Raw genomic sequence first — 23,302 nt, 5'->3', positions numbered from 1 at the left:
GGCTAGAATAAAGAGGAAATCTTCTGAGACATGTCATGTGAAATATGACTGAGTCTGTAACATGACACAGAACGTCACAGGCGGAAGGTCATGGAGCAATAGAACGGAAGCGAGAGTAATAGCACATCCGCCGTTGTGGAATAGTGTATTCCAATCTGGCATTAGGCAGTTTCCGAGTGAGTGATATATTGTAGCCGAACGTCAATTAGATTGGAAACATATAGGCTAACATCATTGACAGATATAAAGACGCAATCCTCTGCGCTCGAGAAAAGATTGTAGCGATCTGACGACTGGAGAAAAACACCGCCTCTACATACACAGAGATTGGATAACCCGAGACGAGCCGAGAAAAAATACCGGAGTGCAGAAGCAGGAGAAACCGTGGACAGTCACAAACCGCATTCAGTTTCGGCTCCTGGAGGATGTCTGGAACCACCGTCGATCAGGTGCGTATTTTTGGACAACCCACTGTCGTGACGTGTGTCGTTGCAATATGAACTTTGTCAACACTTTCGCCAGCTGCTATCATTCAGAGCGGTGGGCATGCTAAATAACACAGACAAAAGTATTTGATATATGATAGCTAGCTGCTATGTAGGCCGAACCTTGAAGTAGCGTACCGGCTGCTACAAACTCCAGCTTGAGCCGGTTGCTGTATTTTGTACTTGTCTATGCGGCACGTTTACTGGATGTTAGGTGCGTTTGAAAAGAACGCAAAGGAAGCCTTGGATCGATAGGCTAGGACTGAATGCACTTGAATATGTAGTAATATACAGCCACTGTTATGGAATCATTGCATGTATTTCAGGAGCCTAGGCCTAGCTCACCTCGCATGTTTGCTACCATCACTCTTCTTCCTATCAAACATTTCCCTAATGGGCACATGCACAATCTGATAAATCTCTCTTCCCTATCACGTTTGCACTCATCCATTCTGATGTCAGAGACCCAAAGGACAAGGAAATAAAGGTATGTTTGTCACCTTATTCTTCTACGATGGCATGGTTGTTGTGGAGTTTGATGACAGTCAAACTAACTGCTGTACTAACTCAAGAGTGTAATTAAATAACTGCTCTGATCACTCTTCAACCACCTTTTTTTGACCTGGTGACCTGGTGTCATCAGCCAAAAGTAGGTAAACTAACTCACTTAGCCCTATAACCATACACCACTGTTCTTGTCATTCTTGGGTGATGTTACCATCTATGTTGTCATACCCCAACTACTTAATGGGAATGTAAGGAGGTTTATGAGTAGTTTATCAAGTGTTAATTATTGGTTTGTAGATCTGTTAAAACACAATAGTTGAATTTAGCTGAGGGACCTTTATGGTTCTATCACATCTAAAGAATAACCTAAGAAAAACATTTTCCCTCTCCAGTACAAAACGGATCAATGCATCAGAAGGATGGAGTAAACGATGAAGACTTTGAACCTTACCTAAGCAGCCAGACAAATCAGGTGTGTGTGAATTCCAATTCTAGCCAAGCCATTCAGCTTGACATTTCATAGCATACAGAGGATTAGCATTTTGATCTGTATGGACCCTCATAATTGTGTCTGATAGTGATACAGGGTCAGGCTTCATATGAGGGTGTATAGCAGGGGTACTCAAATACTATTTGAGAAGGTCCGGTCACACAGATTTCCTAGGTGGCAAAGGTGTCATTTATCGGCATAGTAACAAACCCCCATCTCGCGATCCATGTGAACAAAGAGAGCTTCAAACCTATTTGCCAATAACAGCTAGTTTTCCCCTCCCAGACAGTCGTAGCAAAATTCTTGCATGAGAATTTGGTTTTTGCTAAATTAGCAATTTTTGCCCATTTTAATAGAAATATATTATAGGAAGGTACTTACTTGTTACCCTGAAATTATTTTAATGTTATTTTTTAATTATTATTTTGTGTTGACCCTGTTCTGTGTCTGGATACGGACTGCTGTCTGCCTATTGAGGATGGCTGGTGTATAAAGTATTACCTCTGAATGAAAACACTGTATAGTAAGTCTATGTAATTAAGAAGCCATTGATAGATAATTAACGCTCATTTTTTAAATGGAAAAGTAAAAAAAAAAAAAGAGCTGTGAGTGAAATGATTGTTGATTAAAAAGACTGGGTGGTGTTCATCTTCTGCGTGGGTGACGAGCTTTCTTCGTCTTAAAGAACTCTAGTGAAATGTAGCCAAGAACCAACCCATCATTGGCCATGCCAATTTACTTATGAAATGAATCTATACAAACTCAGACAACAACAACAACTGCCAGATTATTTGAACACTGTTGCTGTCTTCACTTCTTGCTAAGGGAAACTGATATTCTATAGAACTAGCATCCATTTCTTCCTCTGAAATCCAGTCTTGCTCCTTTGAAGAAACGCTGATTTATTTCTTAGTTACGCTTTTGAGCAGAGATGGGCAAGATTAGGTTAGTCTTAGCTTCTATCACTAAGGTCATCCATTAACTGACCTCTGTTCTCCCCATCTACAGAATAACAGCTACCCACCAATGTCCGACCCCTACATACCCAGCTACTATGCTCCCTCCATCGGCTTCCCTTACTCCCTGGGGGAGGCCCCCTGGTCCACTGCGGGGGATCCCCCCATGCCCTACCTGACCACCTATGGACAGATGAGCAACGGCGAGCACCACTTTATCCCCGACGGGGTGTTCAGCCAGCCGGGCGCCCTGGGCAATACCCCTCCCTTCCTCAGCCAGCACGGCTTCAACTTCTTCCCTGGAAACGCAGACTATTCCACCTGGGGCACCAGTGTCTCTCAGGGCCAGTCCACACAGAGCAATGCCTATAGTAATAGTTATGGTTACACCCCTAGTTCCCTGGGGAGAGCTATAGCTGACGGACAGGCGGGCTTCAGCAGTGACGCCCAGCTCAGTAAGGTCCCGGTGCTGAGCAGCATCGAGCAGGGCATGACTGGGTTAAAACTGGACATGGGCGCCGCCATCACCAAGACTGTCGGCTCGCCCCTTGGGGGCACGTTGGGCATGAGTAGCATGGCGGCCAATAACATGCCTCCATTGGTTAGTTCCTCTGCCCCCAAACCCACGTCCTGGGCGGCCATCGCCAGGAAGCCGGCCAAGCCCCAGCCCAAGGTCAAGCCCAAAGCCAACATGGGGATGGGGGCCCCTGCCATTCCCCCGCCGCCCATCAAGCACAACATGAACATTGGCACCTGGGACGATAAGGGCTCCCTCAACAAGCCCCCCTTAGCTCAGGCCATGATGCAACCTCAGACCATGGTGCAGCAGACCCTGATGGGCCAGCCCCAGCCCCTGCTGCAGAGCCCTCTGCCCCACCAACACCAGCACCAACATCAGCACCAGCAGCACCACCAACCCTTTCAGCTGCAGTCCCTCCAGTCTCCCCAACACCCCCAGCAGATGCCCCCAGGCCCCCCTCACCACCACCAACACCCCCACCAGAACTTCTCCCAGCCTGGCCCCCCTCAACCTATGCATCAACACCAACATCCCCAACCCCCACCCCAGAACCGCTGGGTGGCACCCCGGAACAGGGGCACCTTCAACCAAGGAGGGGCGGAAGGCTTTGGGATGGGTGTTGGTGGGGTCCCCCTCAGTGCCTCTCCCAGCTCCGGGGAGGTGCACCCCGTGTTAGAGAAACTGCGGGCCCTCAACAACTACAACCCCAAAGACTTTGACTGGAACCTGAAGAACGGCCGTGTGTTCATCATAAAGAGCTACTCTGAGGACGACATCCACCGCTCCATCAAGTACTCCATCTGGTGCAGCACCGAGCATGGCAACAAGCGCCTGGACGGCGCCTACCGTTCGCTGGGGGCCAAGGGGCCCCTCTACCTGTTGTTCAGTGTCAACGGCAGCGGTCATTTCTGCGGCGTGGCAGAGATGCGCTCGCCCGTGGATTACAACGCCTACGCAGGCGTCTGGTCTCAGGACAAGTGGAAGGGCAAGTTTGAGGTGAAGTGGGCGTTTGTGAAGGACGTGCCCAACAGCCAGCTGAGGCACATCAGACTGGAGAACAATGACAACAAACCCGTCACCAACTCCAGGGACACTCAGGAGGTGCCTCTGGAAAAGGCCAAGCAAGTGCTTAAAATGATTACCACTTTCAAGCATACCACCTCAATCTTTGATGACTTTGCACATTACGAGAAGCGCCAGGAGGAAGAAGAGGCCCTGCGGAGGGTGAGAGAATCATGCTGCTGACTGACACACACAGCCTTTTCCTTGTGGGGACCGGCGAGGTGGCCGCACTTGTCTGAATTTTCCTTGTTTTACGATCCTTGTGAGGACTTCTGGTCCCACAAGGATAGTAAAACCAAACACACACACACACACACACACACACACACACACACACACACACACACACACACACACACACACACACACACACACACACACACACAGCCCTATTGTATCAGCTGGCAGCAGAGTGTGTATATGTGTGAGATGGTCACTCAGTCACACAGTGTAATACTGGTCAGTGTCTAACAGAGGTCATCATCTGGGCTCTCTTAGTTCCTAGGCTTCTTGTCTACTCGAATAATCCATTTCTACCAGTGTCATTAGTCCAAGGTGGTGGGTTCTACCAGTGTCATTAGTCCAAGGTGGTGGGTTCTACCAGTGTCATTAGTCCAAGGTGGTGGGTTCTACCAGTGTCATTAGTCCAAGGTGGTGGGTTCTACCAGTGTCATTAGTCCAAGGTGGTGGGTTCTACCAGTGTCATTAGTCCAAGGTGGTGGGTTCTACCAGTGTCATTAGTCCAAGGTGGTGGGTTCTACCAGTGTCATTAGTCCAAGGTGGTGGGTTCTACCAGTGTCATTAGTCCAAGGTGGTGGGTTCTACCAGTGTCATTATTCCAAGGTGGTGGGTTCTACCAGTGTCATTAGTCCAAGGTGGTGGGTTCTACCAGTGTCATTAGTCCAAGGTGGTGGGTTCTACCAGTGTCATTAGTCCAAGGTGGTGGGTTCTACCAGTGTTATTAGTCCAAGGTGGTGGGTTCTACCAGTGTCATTAGTCCAAGGTGGTGGGTTCTACCAGTGTCATTAGTCCAAGGTGGTGGGTTCTACCAGTGTCATTAGTCCAAGGTGGTGGGTTCTAAGTGTTATTCGTCCAAGGTGGTGGGTTCTAAGTGTTATTAGTCCAAGGTGGTGGGTTCTAAGTGTTATTAGTCCAAGGTGGTGGGTTCTAAGTGTTATTAGTCCAAGGTGGTGGGTTCTAAGTGTCATTAGTCCAAGGTGGTGGGTTCTACCAGTGTCATTAGTCCAAGGTGGTGGGTTCTACCAGTGTCATTAGTCCAAGGTGGTGGGTTCTACCAGTGTCATTAGTCCAAGGTGGTGGGTTCTAAGTGTTATTAGTCCAAGGTGGTGGGTTCTACCAGTGTCATTAGTCCAAGGTGGTGGGTTCTAAGTGTTATTAGTCCAAGGTGGTGGGTTCTAAGTGTTATTAGTCCAAGGTGGTGGGTTCTACCAGTGTCATTAGTCCAAGGTGGTGGGTTCTACCAGTGTCATTAGTCCAAGGTGGTGGGTTCTACCAGTGTCATTAGTCCAAGGTGGTGGGTTCTACCAGCGTCATTACATTACTCCAAGGTGGTGGGTTCTACCAGTGTCATTACATTACTCCAAGGTGGTGGGTTCTACCAGCGTCATTACATTAGTCCAAGGTGGTGGGTTCTACCAGCGTCATTACATTAGTCTCATTACATTACTCCAAGGTGGTGGGTTCTACCAGCGTCATTACATTACTCCAAGGCGGTGGGTTCTACCAGCGTCATTACATTACTCCAAGGCGGTGGGTTCTACCAGCGTCATTACATTAGTCCAAGGCGGTGGGTTCTACCAGCGTCATTACATTAGTCTCATTACATTACTCCAAGGTGGTGGGTTCTACCAGTGTCATGACATTACTCCAAGGCGGTGGGTTCTACCAGCATCATTACATTACTCCAAGGCGGTGGGTTCTACCAGCGTCATTACATTAGTCCAAGGCGGTGGGTTCTACCAGCGTCATTACATTAGTCCAAGGCGGTGGGTTCTACCAGCGTCATTACATTAGTCTCATTACATTACTCCAAGGTGGTGGGTTCTACCAGTGTCATGACATTACTCCAAGGCGGTGGGTTCTACCAGCATCATTACATTACTCCAAGGCGGTGGGTTCTACCAGCGTCATTACATTAGTCCAAGGCGGTGGGTTCTACCAGCGTCATTACATTAGTCCAAGGCGGTGGGTTCTACCAGCGTCATTACATTACTCCAAGGCGGTGGGTTCTACCAGCGTCATTACTCCAAGGCGGTGGGTTCTAAGTGTCATTACTCCAAGGCGGTGGGGTCTAAGTGTCATTACTCCAAGGCGGTGGGGTCTAAGTGTCATTACTCCAAGGCGGTGGGTTCTAAGTGTCATTACTCCAAGGCGGTGGGTTCTAAGTGTCATTACTCCAAGGCGGTGGGTTCTAAGTGTCATTACTCCAAGGCGGTGGGTTCTAAGTGTCATTACTCCAAGGCGGTGGGTTCTAAGTGTCATTACTCCAAGGCGGTGGGTTCTAAGTGTCATTACTCCAAGGCGGTGGGTTCTAAGTGTCATTACTCCAAGGCGGTGGGTTCTAAGTGTCATTACTCCAAGGCGGTGGGTTCTAAGTGTCATTACTCCAAGGCGGTGGGTTCTAAGTGTCATTACTCCAAGGCGGTGGGTTCTAAGTGTCATTACTCCAAGGCGGTGGGTTCTAAGTGTCATTACTCCAAGGCGGTGGGTTCTAAGTGTTATTACTCCAAGGCGGTGGGTTCTAAGTGTCATTACTCCAAGGCGGTGGGTTCTAAGTGTTATTACTCCAAGGCGGTGGGTTCTAAGTGTTATTACTCCCAAGGCGGTGGGTTCTAAGTGTTATTACTCCATGGCGGTGGGTTCTAAGTGTTATTACTCCAAGGCGGTGAGGTAGGTTGATGTGTTGAATTAGCAGCTTGTCCCTCAGGCCTGACCATCTCTGCATTGGTCCACCCAGGAAACCCTATCTGATTTGGCAGCCATCTTGTGTGACTGTGTGCTTCTATGAGAGTGATGATTCACCCACGGAACTGGAGAGTGGGACACGCAGGGGTTTTCTGAAACTGGCCGCATTCCTCACATACCTCCTCTCAGACAAAGGCAGAAGTGGCTCTGATCTACCTTTGAACACCAGGCCTCTGGCAGAGACGGGCTCCTCTTGCTTCATTAGCTGTACAGCCCCACTCTATATTCCTCATGTATTTTACTGGGTTTCTATGGGTTCTGTTTTAACATGGTTCAATGGTTTATATTTCAGAGTTATTCCACAATGTTTTGGGAAACAATTACATTATTCACTGGTTCTTACTTGCGCAAACAGACACACTTTGAGCAATAATATGCATACAACATATTGAAGGCAGAGAACTGAGACAATTCCAATTCACACATGATTATAATACACACTTGTACATGTGTGAAATAGGCACCCAGCTAGTTATTGTTATAGGACCAGCTAGAAAATCTAGGAATCATATTAAAACTGTTTATTTTAAGGCAACACTGCACACGTTCTTCATTAAAAAATACATATGCTAATATTATTATATTAAAGGCCCAGTGGAGTCAAAATGTGATTTCCCTATATTTTATGTATATTTCTACACTGAGGTTGGAATACTACTGTGAAATTGTGAAAATTATGATAATGCCCTTTTAGTGTAAGTGCGGTTTGAAAAGACCACCTGACATTTCAGCCTGTTTTGGTGGGATGGAGTTTTGGCCTGCCTGGTGACATCACCAGGTGGTATATTAGTTAATAGACCAATAAGGAGTTCCAAACCTCTCTTCCAATAACAGCTAGTTTCAAAAAATCCCCTCCCCACTCAGACCACTTCCAGACAGTCCTAGCAAAATTCTTGCTTTAGAAATTGCTCCTTGCAAAGAAGATATTTTTGAAAACAATCACATTAAGGTACTTCATTGTTACCCAGAAATGATTTGATATTGAGATAAAAATGGCAGGATTGGACCGTTAAGAACCCCCCACCCCCCCACACTCACAACCTTTTAATTTTCTTCTTCCTACTTTCTGTCCGTCTCTTCATTTCCCTCCCCCTTGCTCTCCTTCTCCCTCTCTCTCCCCCATCTGTCTATCTCTCCGTCCCTCTGTCCTTTTCCCTCTCTGGCTCCCTCCCTCTATATTGATGCTGGTGTACTGACTCTTGATTCCTGACCTTGTTAATATTTACCGGGTAACACTCTCATAAATATTTCAAGTCCATGTTTTCAGGAGCACTGAAAACAACCTGTCAGTAGGAAATGTGTTTTGACTGAAGCCAAGGTAGCGTTGTGTAGCCTAGCGTGCGGCTGGCGCTGCTTTTGTAGCCCTGACCCCTCTACATGACTGCCCAGGACCTGACAGAACCCATCCTCCTCCCTGCCTCACCCTCCCCAGCCTGACAAGGTTAATTGACCTCCATTGTTAGGCCTCTCTTCTCTCTGAGGACTGTCAGGTGGAGCGGTCTGCAGTATGTTGTCCCAGACAGAGGGTTGATGCTAAGCAGAAGCTAACTGTGGAGACTGAGGTTGTATACAGGATCGAGGATATAGACCGATACTGAACAAAAATTTGGCCCTAATCTATGGATTTCACATGGGAAGGGGACTTAGCCATGGGTGGGCCTGGGAAGGCATAGGCCCACACACTTGGGAGCCAGGCCCAGCCAATCAGAATTAGTTTTTCCCCACAAAAGGGCTTTACTACAGACAGAAATACTCCTCCATTTCATCAGCTGTCAGGGTGGCTGGTCTCAGACGATCCAGGTGAAGAAGCTGGAAGTGGAGGTCCTGGGCTGGCGTGGTTACACGTGGTCTGCTGTTGTGAGGCCGGTTGGATGTATTGTCAAATTCTCTAAAATGAGATTCTTTGGCAACAACACTGGTGGACATTCCTGCAGTCAGCATGCCAATTGCATGCTCCCTCAAAACTGGCGTTGTGTGAAAAACTGCTCATTTTAGAGTGGCCTTTTTATTGTCCCCAGCACAAGGTGCAACTGTGTAATGATCATGCTGTTGAATCAGCTTCTTGATATGCCACACCTGTCAGGTGGATGGATTATCTTGGCAAAGGAGAAATGCTTACTAACAGGGATGTAAACAAATTTGAGAGAAATAAGCATTTTGTGCAGATGGAACATTTCTGGGATCTTTAATTTCAGCTCATGAAGCATGGAATCAACACTTTACATGTTGTGTTTATATTTTTGTTCAGTGTAGATAAGTGGATTGTAATATTTGCAGAGGTGTGTTTGTCAGGGTCATGTGGGATCTGTGTGTCAATGCGGCAATATGGCAGGCAAATCAATGTTGATTTGTCACATGCTTCGTAAACAACAGGTGTAGACTAACAATGACATGCTTACCTACTGGCCCTTCCCAGCAATGCAGAGAGAAAGAAAATAGAGAAATAATACACGTCATAATAAACCCTTCAGTAGGTGGGTGGATGTGCGTGGGTGGATGTGGTAGCCTCAGGTGAGTGAATAAAGGATGGTCTCTGTGGGCACAGACACACTGAGGAGGCCTTTGTTTCCCCAGCCACCCAGCCCAGGTCAGGCTTCAGCCCCAGCACCAGACAGAGTATCCCTACTGGGGATAGAGTTACTCTGGAGGCCCAGGTCTCACTGGGGCTTTCCCTTGCTGTGTCCACTGACACTGACACCTTCCACCCTTCAAAGGGACCACTGTTTTACCTGGGAAATGGGAGAGTTAGTCTATATAAAGCCCTGAAGTTTGTCATGTTCGTACATTGTTTTGAGTTTACTGTGTTTTTATAGCTTGGATAAGCACAACTTTGTGTACAAACTTTGCTTGACAGCAAATTTTGGAAGTGATGTGCGTGTTGTGTGTGTTGTGTGTGAGAGTATTAGAATGCACTGTGCAGCCAGGCCTGTATTTGTGTATGTCAATAAATGAACGGTTGGGGAGTAAACTGACAGACCTGCTTTTCTCATGGTTTTAAGGAGTCAATAGAGCACAACCATCCAGTCCTCCTCTCTCACTCTCACTCTCACTCTTTTCTGTCTGTCTCTGTCTGTCTCTCCTTCTTTCTTTCTTTCTCTCTCGCTCTCACTCTTTTCTCTCTCTCTCACTCTCACTCTTTTCTCTCACTCTCACTCTTTTCTCTCTCTCTCTGTCTGTCTGTCTCTTTCTCTCCTTCTCTCTTTCTTTCTCTCTCGCTCTCTTATATATTTATATATATATATATACACACACAGTTGAAGTTGGAAGTTTACATACACTTATGTTGGAGTCATTAAATCTCGTTTTTCAACCACTCCACAAATTTCTTGTTAATAAACTATAGTTTTGGCTAGTCAGTTAGGACATCTACTTTGTGCATGACACAAGTAATATTTCCAACAATTTTTTACAGACAGATTATTTCACTTATAATTCACTGTGTCACAATTCCAGAGGGTCAGAAGTTTACATACACTAAGTTGACTGTGCCTTTTAAACAGCTTGGAAAATTCCAGAAAATGATGTCATGGCTTTATAAGCTTCTGATAGGCTAATTGACATAATTTGAGTCAATTGGAGGTGTACCTGTGGATGTATTTCAAGGCCTACCTTCAAACTCGGTGCCTCTTTGCTTGACATCATGGGAAAATCAAAAGAAATCAGCCAAGACCTCAGAAAAATTATTGTAGACCACAAGTCTGGTTCATCCTTGGGAGCAATTTCCAAATGCCTAAAGGTACCATGTTCATCTGTACAAACAATAGTACGCAAGTATAAACACCATGGGACCACGCAGCCGTCATACCGCTCAGGAAGGAGACGCGTTCTGTCTCCTAGAGATGAACGTATGTTGGTGCGAAAAGTGCAAATCAATCCTAGAACAATAGCAAAGGACCTTGTGAAGATGCTGGAGGAAACAGGTACAAAAGTATCTATATCCACAGTAAAACGAGTCCTATATCGACATAACCTGAAAGGCCGCTCAGCAAGGAAGAAGCCACTGCTCCAAAACCGCCATAAAAATGCCAGTCTACGGTTTGCAACTGCACATGGGGACAAAGATTGTACTTTTTGGAGAAATGTCCTCTGGTCTGATGAAACCAAAATAATGACAATTGTTATGTTTGGAGGAAAAAGGGGGAGGCTTGCAAGCTGAAGAACACCATCCCAACCGTGAAGCACGGGGGTGGCAGCATCATATTGTGGGGGTGCTTTGCTGCAGGAGGGACTGATGCACTTCACAAAATAGATGGCATCAGGAGGTAGGAAAATGATGTGGAGATATTGAAGCAACATCTCAAGACATCAGTCAGGAAGTTAAAGCTTGGTCACAAATGGGTCTTCCAAATGGACAATGACCCCAAGCATATTTCCAAAGTTGCGGCAAAATGGCCTAAGGACAACAAAGTCAAGGTATTGGAGTGGTCATCACAAAGCCCTGACCTCAATCCCATTGAAAATTTGTGGGCAGAACTGAAAAAGCATGTGCGACCAATGAGGCCTACAACCTGACTCAGTTACACCAGCTCTGTCAGGAGGAATGGGCCAAAATTCGCCCAACTTATTATGGGAAGCTTGTGGAAGGCTACCTGAAACGTTTGACCCAAGTTAAACAATTTAAAGGCAATGCTACCAAATACACTCAATTAGTATGTAAACTTCTGACCCGCTGGGAATGTGATGAATGAAATAAAAGCTGAAATAAATCATTCTCTCTACTATTATTCTGACATTTCATATTCTTAAAATAAAGTGGGGATCCTAACTGACCCAAGACAGGGAATTTTTACTGGGATTAAATGTCAAGAAATATGAAAAACTGAGATAAATGTATTTGGCTAAGGTGTATGTAAACTTCTGACTTCAACTGTGTGTGTATATATATATATCCCTCTCTCTTTCTATCTCTATTATCTATCTTTCTATCCCTCTCTCTCTCTCCTCATCACTTTCCTCCCTCTCCATCTCCCCCTCCATCATAGTGATTAACTGTGCCATGATTTATTAGCCTTCCTGCCTGCTCATAAAAATGACTACAACCAGACAGACATTCTGCTGGATGGAGAGAAGGGGGATGGAGGGGGTAGAGATGGGGATTGGAAGGGGGGAGGGGTACAGATGGAGATTGGAGGGGGAGGAGCTGGTACAGATGGAGATTGGAGGGGGAGGAGCTGGTACAGATGGAGATTGGAGGGGGTAGCGAGGGGGAGGAGGGGATGGGGATTGGAGGGGGAGGAGGGTGTAGAGATGGGGATTGAAGGGGGAGGAGGGGAGATGGGGATTGGAGGAGGGGTGGAGTTTGGGATTGGAGGAGGGGGTGGGGATTGGAGGAAGGGGTGGAGATGGGGGGTGGAGATGGGGATTGGAGTGGGGGGTGGAGATGGGGATTGGAGCGTGTGGAGATGGAGATTGGAAGGGGGGAGGAGGAGTCAAGGATGGGGATTGGAGGGGGGGTTAGAGATGGGGATTGGAGGGAAGGGAGGGGGTAGAGATGGAGATTGGAAGGGGGGAGGAGGGGGCAGAGATGGGGATTGGAAGTGGGGGAGGCGGGGGCAGAGATGGGGATTGGAAGTGGGGGAGGAGGAGTCAAGGATGGGGATTGGAGGGGTGGTTAGAGATGGGGATTGGAGGGGAGGGAGGGGGTAGAGATGGAGATTGGAAGTGGGGGAAGCGGGGGCAGAGATGGGGATTAGAAGTGGGGGAGGAGGAGTCAAGGATGGGGATTGGAGGGGTGGTTAGAGATGGGGATTGGAGGGGAGGGAGGGGGTAGAGATGGAGATTGGAAGGAGAGGAGGAGGGGGCAGAGATGGGGATTGGAAGTGGGGGAGGAGGGGGGAGAGATGGGGATTGGAGGGGCAGAGATGGCGATTGGAGGAGGGGCAGAGATGGAGATTGGAGGAGGGGCAGAGATGGAGATTGGAGGGGAGGAGGAGGGGGCAGAGATGGAGATGGAAATTGGAGGGGGAGGAGGGGGCAGAGATGGAGATTGGAGGGGGCAGAGAGGGGGCAGAGATGGCAATTGGAGGGGGAGATGGGGAGGAGGGGGCAGAGATAAATAGATAAAAAATTGTCACATGCGCCGAATCCAACAGGTGTAGACCTTACCGTGAAATGCTTACTTACAAACCCTTAACCAACAATGCAGTTCAAGAAATAGAGTAAAAAAATAAATAAACTACAGTAAAAAAATTGATAAAATCAAAAAGTAACACAAAAATGACATAACAATAACAAGGCTATATACGGGGTTACCAGTACCGAGGGAATGTGCGGGGGTACAGGTTTGTTGAGGTTATTTGTAAAGTGACTATGCATAGATAATAAACAGCGAGTAGCAGCAGTATAAAAACAAAGGGGGGCTCAATGTAAATAGTCAAGGTGGGCATTGGATTAATTGGGGTTTGGAGGGGATGAGGGGGCATACAGTGCATTCAGAAAGTATTCAGATCCATTCACTTTTTTGCTACGTTACAGCCTTATTCTAAAATGGATTAAATTAATGTTTGTTCCTCGTCAATCTACACACAATACCCCATAATAACAAAGGGAAAACTGTTTTTTGGAATTTTTGCAAATTTATAAAAAAATTTAAACAGTAATATTCAGACCCTTTGCTATGAGACTCGAAATTGATTTCAGGTGCATCCTGTTTCCATTGATCATCCTTGAGATGTTTCTACAACTTAATAGAAATCCACCTGTGGTAAACCTGTCTATATGAGGTTCCACATTTGGCAGTGAATGTCAGAGAAAAAACCAAGCCATGAGGTTGAAGGAATTGTCCGTAGAGCTCTGAGACAGGATTGTGTCGAGGCACAGATCTGGAGAAGGGTACCAAAAAATGTCTGCAGTATTGAAAGTCCCCAAGAACACTGTGGCCTCCATCATTCTTAAATGGAAGAGGTTTGGAACCATGAAGATTCTTCCGGGAGGTGATCAAAAATACGATGGTCACTCTGACAGAGCTCCAGAGAACCTCTGTGGAGATGGGAGAACCTTCCAGAAGGACAACCATCTCTGTAGCACTCCACCAGTTTATGGTAGAGTGGCCAGACGGGAGCCACTCCTCAGTAAAAGGCACATGACAGCACGCGTGCAGTTTGCCAGGCACCTAATGGACTCTCAGATCATGAGAAACAAGATTCTCTGGTCTGATGAAACCAAGATTGAATGCCAAACGTCACGTCTGGTGGAAACCTGGCACCATTCCTACGGTGAAGCATGGTGGTGGCAGCATCATGCTGTGGATGTTTTTCAGTGGCAGGGACTGGGAGACTAGTCAGGACCGAGGGAAAGATGAACAGAGCACAGTACAGAGAGATCTTTGATGAAAACCTGCTCCAGAGCCCTCAGGACCTTAGACTGGGGCGAAGGTTCACCTTCTAACAGGACAACGACCCTAAGCACACAGCCAAGACATTTACATTTACATTTAAGTCATTTAGCAGACGCTCTTATCCAGAGCGACTTACAAATTGGTGCATTCACCTTATGATATCCAGTGGAACAACCACTTTACAATAGTGCATCTAACTCTTTTAAGGGGGGGGTTAGAAGGATTACTTTATCCTATCCTAGGTATTCCTTAAAGAGGTGGGGTTTCAGGTGTCTCCGGAAGGTGGTGATTGACTCCGCTGACCTGGCGTCGTGAGGGAGTTTGTTCCACCATTGGGGTGCCAGAGCAGCGAACAGTTTTGACTGGGCTGAGCGGGAACTGTACTTCCTCAGAGGTAGGGAGGCGAGCAGGCCAGAGGTGGATGAACGCAGTGCCCTTGTTTGGGTGTAGGGCCTGATCAGAGCCTGAAGGTACGGCGGTGCCGTTCCCCTCACAGCTCCGTAGGCAAGCACCATGGTCTTGTAACGGATGCGAGCTTCAACTGGAAGCCAGTGGAGAGAGCGGAGGAGCGGGGTGACGTGAGAGAACTTGGGAAAGTTGAACACCAGACGGGCTGCGGCGTTCTGGATGAGTTGTAGGGGTTTAATGGCACAGGCAGGGAGCCCAGCCAACAGCGAGTTGCAGTAATCCAGACGGGAGATGACAAGTGCCTGGATTAGGACCTGCGCCGCTTCCTGCGTGAGGCAGGGTCGTACTCTGCGAATGTTGTAGAGCATGAACCTACAGGAACGGGTCACCGCCTTGATGTTAGTTGAGAACGACAGGGTGTTGTCCAGGATCACGCCAAGGTTCTTAGCACTCTGGGAGGAGGACACAATGGAGTTGTCAACCGTGATGGCGAGATCATGGAACGGGCAGTCCTTCCCCGGGAGGAAGAGCAGCTCCGTCTTGCCGAGGTTCAGCTTGAGGTGGTGATCCGTCATCCACACTGATATGTCTGCCAGACATGCAGAGATGCGATTCACCACCTGGTTATCAGAGGGGGGAAAGGAGAAGATTAATTGTGTGTCGTCTGCATAGCAATGATAGGAGAGACCATGTGAGGATATGACAGAGCCAAGTGACTTGGTGTATAGCGAGAATAGGAGAGGGCCTAGAACAGAGCCCTGGGGGACACCAGTGGTGAGAGCACGTGGTGCGGAGACAGATTCTCGCCACGCCACCTGGTAGGAGCGACCTGTCAGGTAGGACGCAATCCAAGCGTGGGCCGCGCCGGAGATGCCCAGCTCGGAGAGGGTGGAGAGGAGGATCTGATGGTTCACAGTATCAAAGGCAGCCGATAGGTCTAGAAGGATGAGAGCAGAGGAGAGAGAGTTAGCTTTAGCAGTGCGGAGCGCCTCCGTGACACAGAGAAGAGCAGTCTCAGTTGAATGACTAGTCTTGAAACCTGACTGATTTGGATCAAGAAGGTCATTCTGAGAGAGATAGCAGGAGAGCTGGCCAAGGACGGCACGTTCAAGAGTTTTGGAGAGAAAAGAAAGAAGGGATACTGGTCTGTAGTTGTTGACATCGGAGGGATCGAGTGTAGGTTTTTTCAGAAGGGGTGCAACTCTCGCTCTCTTGAAGACGGAAGGGACGTAGCCAGCGGTCAAGGATGAGTTGATGAGCGAAGTGAGGTAAGGGAGAAGGCAATGCAGGAGTGGCTTCGGGACAACTTGAACCCGATTGAACATCTCAGGAGAGACCTGAAACGGGGGTTTGAGGGGAGGAGGGGTTTGAGATGGGGGTTTGAGGGGTTGAGGGTAGGAGGGGGTAGAGATGGTCGATTGAGGGGAGGAGGGGGTAGAGATGGGGGTTTGAGGGGTTGAGGGTAGGAGGGGGTAGAGATGGGAGTTTGAGGGGTTGAGGGGAGGAGGGCGTAGAGATGGGGGTTTGAGGGGTTGAGGGTAGGAGGGGGTAGAGATGGGAGTTTGAGGAGTTGAGTGGGTAGAGATGGGGGGTGTATTTCAGTGGGTAGAGATGGGGTGTGTATTTCAGTGGGTAGAGATGGGGGTTTGAGGGGTTGAGGGGAGGAGGGGTTAGAAATGGGGGGTAAGGGGAGGAGGGGTTAGAGATGGGGGTTTGAGGGGAGGAGGGGTTAGAGATGGGGATGTATTTCAGCTGGTGATAATAAGGATGAAATAAAGTAGGTTTTGAGTTCCACATGCAGAAACTCAACTCTGTGGAAATCTTCAGTAGACACCACTGTGTGACTTAAGCTAATTTTGAAGCGAAGCACGCATTTCTTCCGTTAGCTTACATCCAAGGGCCAAATCCTATCACAGAGCTTTCATCACATGAACAGAGAACAAGAGATCGAGTCAAAAAAATACATTTCCCTGAGTATGTTTTGTAACAGCATTCCATGTGTTTTTTCTCCCACTTACATATCCTCTAATTTTGTCCCCCCCCTCTCTCCCTCTCCCCAGGAGCGGAATAGAAATCAACAGTAACTTTAAAGAGAACTCCTTGCTAGAGGTACAACACTAACGACGTAGGACCTTAAATAATTAGCCTAACTACGCAGAAGAAAGGGTCCTGCCATCTTTTCAACAAAGAGGCCATATCTCACGACGTGAACACGACGATGGACTCACCTGTATCAGTTCTCTGGTGCATCAATCTACCCTAGTGTTCCTGTCTCTGAACAAAAATAAAGAACATTACTCACTTTAAACTCTCTCTTTAAGCACTTTCAGTCCACCTAAAGCAGCCTCTACCAATACCCTTTACTCTCTAATAACTCTTATATCTCACTTATATCTCTCTTTCTGGACTTCTGTTTGTAATAACTGACTAACCAGTGTAGTTAGTTTTTCTGAGGATTTTACCAGACTTGTAGTTTTTTGTTTTGTTTTTTTAATGCCTCCAAAATATTGGGGGAAGAAAATGTGTTCTCCCCTTCCCCTCGATGAACGTTAGCGCCTTCAGAAGAGATGAAAAGATATTACATGTATAACAAAATATTTTACTTGAATCTACACTCAGCTTGTGATTGATTGACAGGTGAGGGGAACGACAGGAAACGGCCATAATCATGCCAATCATTAGATGGACCCCCCTTATTCCCGCCCCTTTGTTTCTGCATCTTTTTCTGTGTACCAAAAGATGAGGTGGATGATGTAGTGAGCTGGGTGAATGCCAGTTAATGCACATGTTAGTTTTTTCTCTCGTGATTATCATGTCATTCTGAAGTCCATTTGTCTGAGGAGAAATCTGCTCCACGGTAACGGTTTCCTTGGTAGCTGTCGCCTTGGTAGCTGTCGCCTTGGTAGCTGTCAGTATCTTCAGGCTAAAGCTGGGGCCTGTTCAGGAGGTTGCAATGTTACACAACATTCAGATAGAAAATGTGTCCAATAGATATGATTCTCTGTCATGTAGATGAGAACGGGAAATTGTTTTAGCTTTAAACATGACGTTTCTATCAGCAGCGTTGTGCAACGTTTCACCTGACTGAACAGGCTTCAGGCTCTCTGTCTCTGAAGAACTCTGTAACGCTTTTGGGATGACCCTCCCTGGTTTTCCTGGGTCCAGGTATAAGTTACCGTTAACCACAGATCTGGGACCAGATGCTCTACCCCATCTCCTAACCTAAACCATTAGGGGGATGAAAATATATCTGGTACTGGATCAGTGGTTAGGAGTGATTTTTGCCTACTGCCGATTGCTGCTTGGTTACAGAGGGGTATCCCAAAAGCTGAACATCACCAAGGAAGTGAGCGTTTCTCCTCAAGATGATTCACTAGTGAAAAATAAACATTACCCATGTTTAGCATAACAAATGCTTCTGAGATGTGTCTTCTTGCGGTCTGTTGTGTGTATGTGATTGTATCGATGTGTGAGCAATAACCCTGTCATCCATTTTCTGTTTCTGCACTTGGATGATCCTAAATATTACAGATTTTTTACTGACACCAAGGCTTTTTATTTTATTTAACTAGGCAAGTCAGTTAAGAACAAATTCTTATTTTCAATGACGGCCTAGGAACAGTGGGTTAGCTGCCTTGTTCAGGGGCGGAACAACAGATTTGTGCTTTGTCAGCTCGGCGATTCAATCTTGCAATCTCTCGGTTCTTAGTCCAACACTCTAACCACTAGGCTCCGCTGCCGCCCCACTCCATCAAGACTGATACTGTAGGGCAGGCATCATCAGCTAGATTCAACCGCGGGACAATTATTTTTTTGAGCAGATGGTGGGCTGGAACATAATTACAAATCATTTGTAGACTGCAAATTGATGGCAAGAAGCCCAAACAGATATAATATTTGACTTAAACATAATCATTTTAAACCTTTGTATACATTCACGTCTCTATTATGCATGGGAATACTTGGGAACATATTTCCTAAATTAAAATCACTTTTAGCTGATTTCCTGGTGATTTATGTCTTTTATGTCCAACAATGAAAATAAAGTATATTGTACTGTATCATTGTTGTAATATGTACAGTACCAGTCAAAAGTTTAAACACACCTACTCATTCAAGGGTTTTTCTTTATTTTTACTATTTTCTACATTGTAGAATAATAGTGAAGACATCAAAACTACGAAATAACACATATGGAATCATGTTGTAGCCAGAAGGGTTAAATAAATCAAAATATATTTTATATTTGAGATTCTTCAATGTAGCCACCCTTTGTCACCTGGAATGCATTTCAATTAACAGGTGTGCCTCGTTAATTTGTGGAATTTCTTTCCTTCTTAATGCGTTTGTGGTGGTAAACAAAATATAGCCCTATTTGGTAAAACACCAAGTCCATATTATGGCAAGAACAGCTCAAATAAGCAAAGAGAATTGACAGTCCATCATTACTTTAAGACATCAGTCAATCTATTCGAAAAACTATCAAGCCCTTTGATGAAACTGGCTCTCATGAGCACCACCACAGGAAAGGAAGACACAGAGTGTACCTCTACTGCAGAGGATAAGTTCATTAGAGGTTTTTTGGGTTGCTACTTGATTCCATATGTTAGTTTTGATGTCTTCACTAGCACCCTCTTTGGGTCATTGTCCTGGTGGCTACTTTGAAGAATCTCAAATATAAAATCTATTTTAATTTGTTTAACACTTTCTGGTTACTACATGATCCCATATGTGTTATTTCGTAGTTTTGATGTCTTCACTATTAACCTACAATGTAGAAAAAAAGTTTTAAAAAACGTAAAAACCCTTGAATGAGTAGGTGTGTCCAAACTTTTGACTGGTACTGTATATATACATTACCGTTCAAAATTTTGGGGTCACTTAGAAATGTCCTTGTTTTTGAAAGAAAGCATTTTTTGTGCATTAATTAAATACAGTGTACACATTGTTAATGTTGTAAATGACTACTGTAGCTGGAAACGGCAGATTATTTAATGGAATATCTACACAGGCGTACAGAGGCCCATTATCAGCAACCATCACTCCTGTGTTCCAATGGCACATAGTGTTGGCTAATCCAAGTTTATCATTTTAAAAGGCTAATTGATCATTAGAAAACCCTTTTGCAATTATGTTATTACAGCTGAAAACTGTTGTGCTAATTAAAGAAGCAATAAAACTGGCCTTTAGACTAGTTGAGTATCTGGAGCATCAGCATTTGTGGGTTTGATCACAGGCTCAAAATGGCCAGAAACAAAGAACTTTCCTCTGAAACTCGTCAGTCTATTCTTGTTCTGAGAAATGAAGGCTATTCCATGGGAGAAATTGCCAATAGTACAATACTATACATACATATATACATGCATACATACACACTGCATATATACAGATACATAATATGTACATGTAGGTAGAGTTATTGAAGTGACTATGCATAGATAATAGCAGAGAGTAGCAGCAGCGTAGAAGAGGGGGGTGGGGGCAATTCAAATAGTCTGGGTAGCATGCATGTGTGTATGTAGGTTAATCTTGAGTTCCTGGTAAATCACCCACTTTGACAGTTGAATTAACAGTCGGCCATTGAACGTTGCTTCAAAATATTTATTTTCCTTAAAACCCTGTCTCTCTTAGTTGCTACTCTCTAATGCATTCTCTAATACAAAGTAGCACAATAAAAAACTTTAAATAATTATTTATATTTATGGAAGTAATAAGGAAGTAGTATAATTTATTTCAAACCACATCACACCTGCCCCATTTTCAGTATTATATATGTTGCTGGACCATGCTATCCATGAGGTACATGCACGTTGTGTTTCAGTATATGTCCACCAGATAGCGCCATTGTATCATTTGCAACTTAACTCCCATTAACTCCTGTGTGCAGTACTCCTGTGTGCAGTACTCCTGTGTGCAGTACTCCTGTGTGCAGTACTCCTGTGTTCAGTACTCCTGTGTGCAGTACTCCTGTGTGCAGTGCTCCTGTGTGCAGTGCTCCTGTGTGCAGTGCTCCTGTGTGCAGTGCTCCTGTGTGCAGTGTTCCTGTGTGCAGTGCTCCTGTGTGTAGTAATGCTATGTGTAGTAATGCTATGTGTAGTAATGCTATGTGTAGTAATGCCATAGGTTCTATGTCCTGTGATTTATCTCCCTTGTATCAAAGGCACAATAGCACCTTGTTACTCAACAGCTTCTCCAACCCCTCCACAAGCGATTATATAGAGAGTACAGCCACTTGTTGTACAAACTACACCTTTGTCTGAGCAATTAATGCCAGCTTCCCAAGGGTGATCTTTGCAGAGGGAGAGGGAGAGAGAGAGAGAGAGAGAGGGAAAAGAGAGAGAGAGAGAGAGAGAGAGAGAGAGAGAGAGAGAGAGAGAGAGAGGGAAAAGAGAGAGAGAGGACCCTCTGTGTGTGATGAGGAGGGATAAAGAGTTGTAATTATATCGGAGGAGGCTTTTGATTGCGACTCTCCTCTCTGTCCTCTGCCTGTTAATTTGTACATCCATCAGGCTTTCTGCAGACACTCGCTGCATTCATCTGTGAAGGCAGCCAAAACATTAATCTGTGAAGGCAGCCAAAGCAGACCGCTCTATTAACAGTACAATAATAGAGAAGCAGAATGCTCACCGCAATTACCGGTTTCTAGCTGCACGTGGCAGTGTTGTTGAGATGCACAAATATGAGAGCCAAATATGCTAATGGTGGTTTGTGTTGTGAGGGTGATTCCCACCTTGTTCCTTCAGAGGTTGAATTAGCTTGCTGCAGCCCTAACACAGTAGAGAGCACAACCTCTGACCTCAACTCTATTAGCTCAGCTAATACCTGATGATGATGTCCAGGCTTTAGTAATGCAGAGTACCTTATTGTATTTGTGGTGCTTAGGCTGCTATTATATTTGTGTATATTTGACTCAAATTGATTGTGCTTGTTACAGTCTGTTGTGTATGTTGCCAATGGACTCGTTGACATGGATGTGCTGCTTCTGTGGTCAAAACGGCTCTAAAGGGAAGCCTTTCACAACCCCCAAATGTCCTCTCTTTTCAGAGGAAAATTCTATGGTGTGATGAGAAAAGATGAGAGGGAAGGAGACTTCGCTCCTGCATTCCGCTGCTTCCTTTGAAGATTCAGTCACATTGAAGACTCGTCAAGACATGGCTGGGGGCAAGGTTAGGTCACGCCTCTGCTCTGCACCGCTGACATTTCTCTCCTCTCTGTTTTGAAGGTTTTCACGCTCTCGGCCCCGGCACGTCTGGTCTCCTACAAGCCCAACCTTGACATGAGGCGTATTGATGACCATGCTCAGTGACATTTAGGGGTCTTAGGGTAACCTGGCATTGTTTCAAATAATGTTGTTGTTTGTCAGTTCTGAGCGGTTGGAATCAGGGGTTCAAAGGGTGAGCAACCCAATACCGAATCAGGGACCCCCCAGTAAGTGTTGAAGTATTAACATGGGCAACCCTATGGGACCCCCAATCCCCATAACCATTCATAATATTACCATTGGTCCAGCGACACTATGTCTAGAGCACCCCCACAAAGGGACAATGAGTAATTCCAACCCTTGGAGTCGTGCTTTGAGTGACACTAATGTGTAGATTCCACCTCAGTATGCTGACATGCTATCTGTGTTGCCATGGTTATATCGTTATCTCTGAATTGAAAGTGGAGCCTGAACCTGTTCTCCAACATAATGATATGAGGTAGTTTACAGCACAGAAGATGTCATTGTGCTACACGCAATGTGGCACGCATTAGAGTCTGACATTTATACTGTCACTCTCAACATTTACTGCACTGATGATGTTGAATGGAAGTGTAATTGAACTGTGAGTAGTGTGGACGCTGTAGGTACTCTCCACTAGTGGCTCAGTTTGGTTGTTTTGTCAGTGGTTTTATTCTCTCATCACACTTCTGCCCCATATTCTATATAAATGCAGATTTGTGACAATGATTAAAATGTTCACAAAAAAATCGACTTTCCCAATACAGTGAAAGAGCAAGTGCACTTCTATCTAAGGTGTATTTCTCCTAGTCTCCATGGTGTGGCACCCTAGGTAACAGTAACAGAAAAATGTGAATGTTTATCAGCCTCCATCTCTCTGCTACTCTGTTTTTAGGACAGGCCACTCTAGTAGACTCGCCATTTCTTTATATTCACAACTCTTTTTTTTGCTTTTTACCCCCAGCATGCAACCTTGAGTCTAAAAGGCAAGTGAAGACAAACAAATAGAGGAACAGCAACGGAATAACAAATCACAAACATCACAACTCATGAGTCTATATCTGATGCTATTGGAAGTCTAGTCTATATCTGATGCTTTTGGAAGTCTAGTCTATATCTGATGCTATTGGAAGTCTGGTCTATATCTGATGCTATTGGAAGTCTAGTCTATATCTGATGCTATTGGAAGTCTAGTCTATATCTGATGCTATTGGAAGTCTAGTCTATATCTGATGCTATTGGAAGTCTAGTCTATATCTGATGCTATTGGAAGTCTAGTCTATATCTGATGCTATTGGAAGTCTAGTCTATAGCTGATGCTATTGGAAGTC

The 23,302-nt window shown here is 45.7% G+C and overlaps 1 protein-coding gene across 4 annotated transcripts in view; it reads left to right on the top strand.

Moving 5' to 3' along the window:
* The first annotated feature begins 134 nt into the window (after positions 1-134).
* LOC139583437 (YTH domain-containing family protein 3-like) overlaps positions 135-23,302 on the top strand; it is a 68,435-nt gene continuing 45,267 nt past the window's right edge. The window contains exons 1-5 of one of the 4 annotated variants that reach the window (XM_071414521.1): positions 135-449; positions 948-972; positions 1,385-1,464; positions 2,491-4,182; positions 16,810-17,052. In XM_071414521.1, the coding sequence (XP_071270622.1) occupies positions 426-449; positions 948-972; positions 1,385-1,464; positions 2,491-4,182; positions 16,810-16,833 (1,845 nt within the window). In that variant the 5' untranslated portion in view covers positions 135-425 and the 3' untranslated portion in view covers positions 16,834-17,052. Of the gene's footprint in view, positions 450-947; positions 973-1,384; positions 1,465-2,490; positions 4,183-16,809; positions 18,163-23,302 lie in introns of those variants that run through there. The other 3 variants (XM_071414522.1, XM_071414519.1, XM_071414520.1) reach the window with 3 other exon arrangements.

The sequence above is a fragment of the Salvelinus alpinus genome, chromosome 8 (genome assembly GCF_045679555.1).
Source record: "Salvelinus alpinus chromosome 8, SLU_Salpinus.1, whole genome shotgun sequence".
In the NCBI taxonomy this organism is placed as follows: Eukaryota; Metazoa; Chordata; class Actinopteri; order Salmoniformes; family Salmonidae; genus Salvelinus; species Salvelinus alpinus.
This window is presented reverse-complemented; position numbering and strand designations above follow the sequence as displayed.